The sequence below is a fragment of the Canis lupus genome, chromosome 14 (genome assembly GCF_048164855.1).
Source record: "Canis lupus baileyi chromosome 14, mCanLup2.hap1, whole genome shotgun sequence".
In the NCBI taxonomy this organism is placed as follows: domain Eukaryota; kingdom Metazoa; phylum Chordata; class Mammalia; order Carnivora; family Canidae; genus Canis; species Canis lupus.
Genome location: NC_132851.1, coordinates 63,120,766 through 63,131,971, shown reverse-complemented (window position 1 = coordinate 63,131,971; position 11,206 = coordinate 63,120,766). Strand labels below are relative to the sequence as shown.

Here is an 11,206-nt window from a genome sequence, read left to right as displayed (position 1 = left end):
TAGAACCATTTCTAGATACTTTCACCAGTTTCCCCGGGGGAACAAGTCCATGGTGTTCCTCCTACTATCATGCCAAAAGAACTACATCTTTTCTGGGGTGACGAAAATGTTCTAAAATTGGATATGATGATGGTCACCTGACTATACTAAAAACCATTCAATCTTATACCTTAAATAGATGAACATTGTGAAATTTAAATTACATCTCGGTAATTTTGCTATAAAAAATATATGAGGTTTATCAAAATGTGGCTGCTGTATTGAGAAGGCAAAAGAAAATAGAGGTCAAGCAGTGCTAAAATCTTCCAGATCCCACACTCAGCTAGTCGAAAGACTTCATCATCACCTTTGTAAACATCAAAACACTGGCTAAGACACTAAAAAGACTACACTCTAGACATACAGACCTAATTGGAGAGTAAGATCTACTCCAGATACATCTATACAGAACCTAATATCCAAGTTCTTACCAGAGCAATATAGGAGTTTGGAAGGGTTGATCCGTCTAAGTTACAGGGGCTTGGGAAACACCATGGCCTTCATTCATCCACTCTAGGGCAAAATTAAGTTCACATGATTTTAAGATAAAGTTGGCCAATAATTGAAGTGTCAGCTGAAAAAAAAAAAGTCAAATCTTTGTAGGAATATAATGGAATGCAAGGTTTTTTTTTATAACATATTCTTTTTTTAAGATTTTATTTATTTATTCATGAGAGACACAGAGAAGTAGAAACATAGGCAGAGGGAGAAGCAGGCTCCATGTGGGGAGCCCGATGTGGAATTCGATAGGTATCATTCTGGATACCAGACTTAGGACTCCAAGATCATACCCTGAGCCAAAGGCAGATGCCCAACTGCTGAGCACCCAGGTGTCCGTCCCTATAACATATTCAATAGTGTCCAGTATACAGTGAAAAAGTTACAACATATGAAAAGAAACAGAAAAATGTCACTGATGATCCAGTCATCAGTCAATAGAAATTAACTCTGAGATGGCCCACACATATTATTTAGCAGACAAAGACCACAAAAAGCTTTTGTTACTATGAAGGAATATTTAAAGAATAATATGCTTAGAGAATTAGGGTGCCTGGGTGGCTCAGTCAGTTAAGTATCTGCCTTTGGCTCAGGTCATGAGCCTGAGGTCCTGGGATGAAGCCTGCTTCTCCCTCTTCCTTTCCCTCTGTTTATTCTCTCTCTTTCTCTCAAGTAAATATATAAAATCTTTAAAAAATTGAAGAATTAAAGGCAAATAAGGTCTTAAGTAAACAGAAACTTAGTAGCAAAATAGAAACTATAAAAAACAGAAATTCTAAAGCTGAAAAAATTCTAAATTCTTTGAATGAGATTGGAGATAAAAGAGTAATGAGACTGAGGCTAATGAATTGAAATTATCCAAACTGAAAAACAGAGAGAGCAAAGGTTGAAGAAGCTGAATAGAATCTCAGAGACATATTCTCTGGGATAATATCAAATGGTCTAATACACCACTAGAAGCATGTGCAATTATAGTCCCACTGAAAAGAGTAGGGCAGAAAAGTTCTTAAAAAGTAATGGCTGAACAGTTCACAAATTTGATTAAAAACATTGACTTGCAGATATAACAAGTTCAATGAAACCTTATTAAGATAGATATAAAAAGAACCACACTGTACACAAAGGCTAGTGAAAACCAAAGGTAAAATACTAATATTGAAAGCAATCAGACACACCATAAACAGGATAACAATAAGAACTACTGACTACTTATAAGATGTAAAGTGCTACATAAAGGACATACTGAAAAAAGAGTATTTATAAGAAGTAATAATTATAAGTCTATTTGTATACAACACCAGTTTCAAAATTTAAGAAGCTAAAAAAGTGCAGAAATGTAAGAAAAAAAGAAAAAATTCTTAGAACTAGAGATGGTAACATCCCTATTTTCTTGCCCTTTCCAACTTCCTTCCAGAGGCGGCCCACATTTTGGGGCTCATGTCCCCTTTCCCTTTTGAAAGTCAACAATCACATTATTCTGATCTCTGCTTTCCCCCTCACATCTCTTCCTAACCTTTTCTAATCTGTTTTATTCTTCCATGTTTAAGGGACTCTTGTGAGTTCTTTGGGCCCACCTGGATAACCCAGGAAAGTCTACATATACCACAGTAATCTGATTAGCAACCTTAATTCCCCCTTTCCATGCAGTATAATCTGTTTACAGTTTCCAAGGATTAGGATGTGAGCATCTTTGGGGTGGGGAGGTGGAGATAGGAGAATTATAGGCATATCTTGTTTTATTAAGCTTTGCTTTATTGAGATATTGTTTGGGTTTTTTTGTAAACACAAATTGAAGGTTTGTAGAAAACCTGCATCAAGTAAGTCGATCATTGCCATTTTTCTTTTCTTTTCTTTTTTTTTTTTTAGTGCCATTTTTCAAACATTTTCTCAATGTCTCTGTGCCACATTTTGGTAATTCTCATAATCACCAATTTCAGACTTTTTCATTATCATTGTATTTGTTATAATGATCTGTGATCAGCGATTATAAGCTGCTAAAAGCTCAGATGGTGGTTAGCACTTTATTTTTTTAGCAATAAAGTATTTTTTAGTTAAGATGTGTACATTTCCTTTTAGACATGATGCTATTGTACACCTAATGGACTACACTATAACGTAAACAATACTCTTATACATATTGGGAAAAAAAATTCATTTGGTTTGTCCTATTGTGATATTTGCTTTATTGGAATGTGGGTCTGGAACCAAACCCATAATATCTCAGAGGTATGTCTATATTCTACTTGTTATAATTAATTTCTCAAAATTTCCTATTTATTGACATTCTAGCCCCCCCCAAAATAAATTCATGAAAACCAAGATAATATATTTCCCCCAAGTAGAATCTATTAGGTTATCTCTTAATTGTTACAATATGATCTTGGAAATGTCAAACTCTTATAATATAATTTAAATATGAATTTCATTTACTCAAATTGCCAGCCTTTCCTCTTTAGAGTCCTACTTAATAGAGAATGTCTGGAAGGCAGCATTAGAAACTCTTAATGAAGGTTAACACAGGCTATATTAACACTTATTCTATTTTTGAGGACTTCATTTTAAGAGAGTATTTAAAAAATGTGAAAAAGAAATATATACATTTTGGGCATATCAATCTGCACTGTTCACAATGGATATTTTACTCTAAAGGGGCCTATTTTCTTATTCTTTCTTTTTTTTTTTTTTTTTTCATGATTTATTTTAGAGAAAGAGCACACGAGCCAGAGGGGCAGAGGGAGTGAGAATATCAGGCAGACTCCCTGTTGAGTCCATAGCCTAATGTGGAGCTCAGTCTCACAATCCTGTGATCAGGGCCTGAGCCAGAACCAAGAGTTAGACCCTTAACAACTGAGCCATCCAGGTGCCCTTTATTTCATCTTCTATTTTATCATTAATCTCTTTTTTTTTTTTTAAGTTTTGGATACTTTTTTTTTTTTAATTTTTATTTATTTATGATAGTCACAGAGAGAGAGAGAGAGGGGCAGAGACACAGGCAGAGGGAGAAGCAGGCTCCATGCACCGGGAGCCTGATGTGGGATTTGATCCCGGGTCTCCAGGATCGCGCCCTGGGCCAAAGGCAGGCGCCAAACCGCTGCGCCACCCAGGGATCCCTATTTTATCATTAATCTCATTGTCAACCCCTGCTTCCTTCTCTATAAATGATGCAAAAATATGTTTTTCAATGGTCCCCAAAAAGTAATTTCAGTTGTTAAAACTTGGGCCTGTTTTCACAAATTACTTGGCACCATTACTAGAAAACAGTTGAGCAAGAAATCACTATAAAGTGATTTCTTCTTAATAAACTGAACGTAGTCATCACTTTTTCTTAGGTATTCTTAGCTGGCAGTTCCCTAGTCAGAACTACAGCTGTAGCAGTGGTGACCACAGAATCACTCATTCTATCAAGCAACAGAGGCACACAGAGTTGTAGCTACTTGTCTAAGGTTGAGGCGATCTCATATAAACCTTGTTCTGGAGATTTTTTTTTATCTTTACGTTCCCAAGCAGAAGACAAAATTGATTGCTTCTAGTCTAAATACCCATTTTTCTTAAATATCTGATGTACTCTTCAGTGATTATTTCTTTATGGACATATTCTTGGGAAAGTTATGATTATTTGCCAACTCATCATGTAAAACTTCTTAAATTACAGACTTAGAACCATGATAGAAGTTAATAATTTCAACTAAAATTTTCCTTTTAAAATAAATCAAGTCATTTTGCTTAATAAACCTATGTGTATTTGTGAGATTTTTCTAACTCCCGTACTCTGTTGAATATATAATAGCCTCTTGTTTAAAATACACAATGAGGCATTTGTAGATTTGCACAAAAGTGCAAGTGAAACATACATGAATTGACTTGTTCATATTTTATCTGTATTTCAATGAGCAAAAACAAATTATAGACTTCTATCATAGTCTTTAATTTTAAAACACAGAGTTGACAAACTCACTAGATATTTTAATTGCTCCATGAAACTAATGATTATTCTTCAATAATTTACAATGATGTGTTTCTGTGCTAGCTGTTGTGAGTGCTTAGGTGAACTAGTGTCAGCTGGAGTAAGAGCACTAGGGGGTGAATGGCACAGTGCAGGAAAACTCAGTGGGCAACGTGGAAATTCAGGTCTCTTCTGCACTCCAGAGTAATAGTCACCAACTTTGCTTAGGCCAAAAACCAGGGGGCTCACCTCTGACTTTTTCTCCCTGGGTCAATCACCCCTGATTCTCTCTCCTAAATAGTTTCCTTATCCCGCGGCCCTTACCACAGGCCTAGCGTCTTGTCTTCTCTTGCCTGAACTCCTGAAGCAGCCTCCAGACTGGCCTTGCTGCATCTACTCTGATCTCTTTTGCATTCTCCACATACTCACCCCTCAACACATTTGCTATTTTGTTTTCATCATTGGCCTTCCTAACTAGATTAGAAGGTCCCTGAGGACCACAGAGATCTGTGTGCCATGGTAACACCAATAACTTTGCATGATACCTGTCAAAAAGTGATGTTAATTAAATATAGGTTAAATATGTGAAAGGCTTCTTCTACTGAAAACCAAGAGAGCAGACAGAAAATAGAGTAAAAGCTCTTCCAAGGAAAAGAATGGGAACAAAGATCTTTGAAGATGCAGCAATGCCACATGCTCAGTGAACCACAAGCAGTTCAGTTGTACTAAATTTTAATATGCAACACAAAGAGTACCTTACAAAGGTGCAAGCATATAGTCATGAACTTTAAGTACAGGCAATTAATTAAAGGGTTATAAGTAGGGAGGTAATAATATGGTTAATTTACATTTTAGATAAATGATGGCAAGAGAGGGAAGATTGATCTAAGGTCGGTTAGAAAGCCTTTAATTGTAAATGATGGAATTGGAGCTTGAATAAACTTAAAAATATAGAAGGAGATTATAAAGCTATTGGAATTTCTCATGGGAGTCAAGAACAGGAAAATGGTCCACCTATAAAGAATACCCTGCAGGAAAAACAGAGGTTTCCTCCTAAGGTCAGGAACAAGACAAGAGTGCACACTTTCACCACCTTTGTTCAATATAGTACCAGATGTCCTAGTCACAACAATCAGACAACAAAAAGAAATAAAAGGCATCTAAATCATCAAGGAAGAAGTAAAACGTTAAGTATTTGCAGACGACAGCATACTATATATAGAAAACCTGAAAGACTCCACCAAAAAAGCTACCAAAATTGATAAATTCAGCAAAATCTCAGGATAAAAAAAATGTACAGAAATCTATTGTATTTCTATACAACACTAATGAAGCAGCAGGGAAATTAAGAAAACAATCCCACATATGACTGCACCAAAAACAATACTATACCTAGGAATAAACCTAACCAAAGAGATAAGCGACTCATACTCTGAAAACTATAGAACACTAATGAAAGCCATTGAAGATGACAAAAAAAAATGGAGAGACATTCCACGCTCATGGATTGGAAGAATATTGTCAAAATGTCTATACTACCCAAAACAATACACACATTTAATGCAATCCTGATCAAAATACCACCAGCACTTTTCATAGAGATAGAACAAACAATCCTAATGTTTGTGTAGAACCACAAAAGACCCAGAATAACCAAAGTAATTCTGAAAAACAAAAGCCAAGCTGTATGTATCAATTCTAGACTTCAAGTTACATTACAAAGCTGTAGTGACCAAAACAGTAGGTACTGTCACAAGCAGACACATAAATCAATGGAAAAGAATAGAAAACACAGAAATAAACCACAATTATATGGTCAATTAATCTTTGAAAAAAGCAAGAAAGAATATCCAGCTGGAAAAACAGTCTCTTCAACAAATGGTATTGGAAAAAACTGGACACTTAAATGCAAAAGAATGAAATTGAACCACTTATACTATACACAAAAGTAAACTCAAAATATACTATGCACAAAAACTCAAAAATAAGCACATGTAGGATTCAAGACCTACATGTGAGACCTGAAACCATAAAAACCCTAGAAGGGAGCACAGGCAGAAACGTGTCTGACATCAGCCATGGCAACAGTTTTCCAGATATGGCTCATGAGGAAAGGGAAATAAAAACAAAAGTAAACTATTGTGACATCAAAATAAAAAGCTTTTTCACAGAAAAGGGAACAATTAACAAAACTAAAAGGCAACCTCCTGAATGGGAGAAAAATATTTGCAAATGACATATCTGATAAGTGGTTAGTATCCAAAATATATAAAGAATTTATAAAACACCAAAAACCCCTCAAAAAATGGGCAGAAGACATAAACAGACATTTCTCCAAAGAAGATATACAATATAGATGGCCAACAGATACAGGAAAAGATGCTCAACATCTCTCATCACCAGGGAAATGCAAATCAAAACTACAATGAGATATCACCTTACACCTGTTAGAATGGCTAGAGTCAAAAACACAAACAGGTATTGGCAAAGATATGGAGAGAAAGGAACCTTCTTGCACTGTTGGTCAGATTGCAAACGGCTACGGTCACTCTGGAAAACACCATGGAGTTTCCTTGAAAAGTTAGAAACAGAACTACCCTATAATCCAGTAATTGCACCAGCAGATATTTACCCCCAAAATATAAAAACACTAAAACATAAGGATACACATATCCCTCTATGTTTATACAGCATCGTTTATAATAGCTAAATTATGGAAGCAGCCCAAGTAGTCATCGACAGATGAAGAGAAGAAAGAAGATGTGATGTATACATTGGAATATTTTTCAGCCATCAAAAGGAATGAAATCTTGCCATTTGCAATGACACTGTTAGAGCTAGGGAGTGTAATGCTGAGCAAAATAAGTCAGAGAAAGACAAATACCAAAGATGTCACTCGTATGTGGAACTTAAGAACCAAATAAAGAGGGAGAAAAGAGAGAGATGCAAACCAAGAAACAGACTCTTAACTATAGAGAATAAACTAATGGTCACCAGAGGGAATGTGGGTGGGGGGATGGATGGACTAGGTGGTGGGGATTCAAGAGTGTACTTCTGGTGATGAGCACTGGGTAATGTATGGAAGTACTGAATCACTATATTGTGCACCTGAAACTAATTTAACAATGCCTGCTAACTATACTGGAATTAAAATAAAAATTGGGGAGGGCGAGTACCAGGGGTGGCCTGGATTGCTCGGTCAGTAAAGCATCTGACTTTGACTCAAGTCATGATCTCAGGGTCCTTGGACTGAGCCCTGCATCAGGACCCCCACTCAGTGGGGAGTCTGCTTGTCCCTCTCCCTCTGTCCCTCTGCCTGCTGTGTTCTCTCTCAAATAAGTAAAATCTTAAAAAAAAAAAAATGCACACCCTGCAATGATGATCATATTCTATTCCTACTCTGCACATCACCTTTAAGGATAATACATACTTTATGCTACTAATATCTATCTATTCAGGTCATTCATCAGGTCAAGGTACTGATACTGCACTTTAATAGCATAAGAGAAGCTGAATTAAAAGAACAATCTGGCAAATAAAATCATTTCGAAAGTAATTTCTACTGTTATACTATAATGGAAAAGTCTAGCAGCCTATAGTAGCACAGAAATGTTCAAAATACAGCTCTGGTAAATAGTATATGGTTTAAATGTTATTAAAATAAGAAAACATAATAGAGAAAGAACTAAAGATGGGCTTTGTCTCACAATTTTGCTTAGAACTAGATTTATTTAGGTAAGAAACCTACATTTCTTCCAAAGCCAATGGCGAGATAAACAGAAGACTACTTCAATTCGGTGTTTTTGTTTTAAGATTTTGTTTTTAAGTAATCTCTACACCCAACGTGGTGCTGGAACTTACAGCCTGAAATCAAGAGTCACATGCTCTACCAACTGAGCCAGCTAAGAGCCCCAACTACAACTATCAATTCTTCACAGGCAAAACCACTCCTGCAAAATTCTATTGCTTAAATATTTAATAAATAATTCTTTTTAAACATCTATTTCAGTAATAAAATTAAGTTGCCATAACTGCTATTCTAACACGTCAGATGTACTAGTCATTGCAACAAGGGACTTCTCATTTAAGCCAATTAGGATTATTTCTTCCCAAATTTCGAACTATTGTAAGCAATCAATATTTGAAAGATTAAGGAAACTTATAGAAATAAAATGGAGCAAAGGTTCATATATTTAGCTACTAGCATATGAGAGCCAATTTTCAGTTAGAAAAAGATAGACTCAACCAAGAGAATGCATTTGGAAGCTGTGTAGAGATTGCTCAAGAGGACATCTAAATGAGATGTTGCAATTCTTGCTACATGTAGTTTGTCATTAAACAGAAATGGTAGAGGTTATTGCAAAAGCAGAGATAAAGTTATTTTTTTTTTTTTAGTGAAAAAACTGATCTTAAACCCTATAGCAAATTTAATGGGAAATAATATACTCTATCTTTGAATGAACTAACCAAAAGATGACTAAAATGCTGTTTAAAAAACTATAGGAGTACATATGTTGTGTTATCTTAAAAATGGAAACTAATCTGTCAGATATTCTGAGCTCTGGGTTTCTCTTATTTTTAGACTCTTTGGCCCTCATTTAGAGTTGATTTCCAGATAGTTTACAATAAGACTAAAACTTTTTCAAATTACAAAATTACAATTTACAAAGCAAATTCGTAGTTTAGCCAAAGGAAAAGTTTAGAAGATTTTTAGTAGGCAGAAATTTAATCTTTGAACAGTACAAAATATAGACAAATATAAGGCTTAGACAAAACTTCCCAAGGTTACAGAGCCAATAAGAGCTGAGTAAGGATTTGATTTCAGAGTTTGTGTAGCAATCCTTAACTGACCCTTTTTCTGGAAAACAGGGCTAGACCCAGGCAGTGATCCCATTCCAATGATGGGATGAATGATAACTGTGCCTCTCCTGGCAAGTTAGAAAACCTATCTGGGACTTGGTTCCCTCTTCTGTAAAGTGTTCCCTTGTCCGCATTCCATAAAGCCGCTATGAGCTCTCTCAAGTTATGCTATCCAAAAATATACTAATTTTATAGAATTCATAGAGAATTTTTTTTTAAGATTTTGAGAGCAAGCACAAGCCAGGAGGAGGGGCAGAGGAAGAGGGACAAGCAGACTCCCACTGAGCAAGGAGCCTGAAGCAGGACAGGATCGATTCTGAGACTCTGAGATTATGACCCAAGCTTAAGGCAGATACTTAGCCAACTGAGCCACCCAGGTGCCCCCACAGAAAGAACTTTAAATGAGCTCTGGGGAATCCAAGACTTGCTACTAGTTTTTATGGTTTGGAGCAAGTCATTTACCACCACCACCACCACCACCACCACCACCACCACCACCACCACCACCACCCTAGTTATTTGCCTCACTTCAAGTGTTATTTTTAATACGTATTAAGATAGTGTGTGGATGGCTCAGTCATTTCAGTGTCTGCCTTCAGCTCAGGTCATGATCTTGGGTTCCTGGGATGAAGCCCTGCACCAGGCTCCTTGCTCAGTGGGGAGTCAGGTTCCCCAGCTCCCTCTACTCTCCCCCTTTCATGCTCAGTCTCTCATAAATTAATAAAATAAAATTTAAAAAATATTAAAATAGGTCAATGTTTCAAAAAGTAATAGCGCATAATGTACTATCCCACCATCATCAATAAAATTTTACAACATTAAGATTATGGAACTAGGCAACTGTTATAAATTGGCTTCTCAGGGCAGCCCGGGTGGCTCAGCGGTTTAGCACCGCCTTCAGCCCAGGGGGTGGATCGAATCCTATGTCAGGCTCCCTGCATGGAGCCTGCTTCTCCCTCTGCGTGTGTCTCTGCCTCTCTGTCTCTCTCATGAATAAATAAATAAAATCTTTTTTAAAAAATTGGCTTCTCATGTCCCCACCACACTGCCTTAGAACTTAAATATATCTAATCTTCAGTATTTTAAGGTAATCCTTAATTTGAAGTAAATTTGAAGAAAGAAAAACAGAACAACAAAAACCTCCAGGTTTCCATTTATGTATGAGAAGGATACGGAGGATCCAAAGACACATAACCTTATAAGGGGAAAGGGAGGGAAATGTGCCAATTAATATATTAAGTCAATTTTAGTAAAAAGCAGCAGTGAGAAAAAAAAAATTCTATGTATTCCCTGACTCTTTTGCAGTTTGACAAAGTTAATGATTAATATCACTTACATTTTCCCCCAGGATGTCTATTTGCCTTGATTGATATTATTTTCTCTCTTGTGGGCCAAGGATGATGCCCTTGCTTTTGTGTAGAGATTAATAATTGATTAGTTCATAGTCAAGAATTTTAGTAAAAGGGAATTGGTTACTTTGAGCTGCTACTTTTTACTGGGTAACGTACAAGAGACGGGAGTTACAGAACTTGCCAGCAGAAAAATGAAGAGGATCCTGGTTTTTCTGTTTGCTGTAGCATTTGTGCATGCTCTAGAAAGAGGTAAGAGCTTCCTGTACTGTGATCATTTATAAGAGCTCTTAGTAGTCTGGATTTTCTAATATTGTTTTTAAAAGTTATATAAAAGATGAAGAACAGAGAGTTGTAAGCATCAAAGAGGCACTTATCTGAGCTCAAATGTGGCATATAGCATTGAATTGGAATGTGCAAGGAATCAAGAACCTCATAAAAGGAAAATCATAATTTTTCAATTATCCTTCCCTGCTTTTTTGAAAACCAAGATCTGGAGGGAATTGCTTGAAATTAG

General features: G+C 36.2%; 1 protein-coding gene across 1 annotated transcript in view; it reads left to right on the top strand.

Annotated features, from left to right (window-relative positions):
- The first annotated feature begins 10,708 nt into the window (after positions 1 to 10,708).
- Positions 10,709 to 11,206, top strand: part of GC (GC vitamin D binding protein) — a 33,380-nt gene continuing 32,882 nt past the window's right edge. Inside the window, exon 1 of the mRNA XM_072775350.1 lies at positions 10,709 to 10,941. Within this exon, the coding sequence (XP_072631451.1) occupies positions 10,884 to 10,941 (58 nt within the window). The 5' untranslated portion in view covers positions 10,709 to 10,883. The remainder of the gene's footprint in view (positions 10,942 to 11,206) is intronic.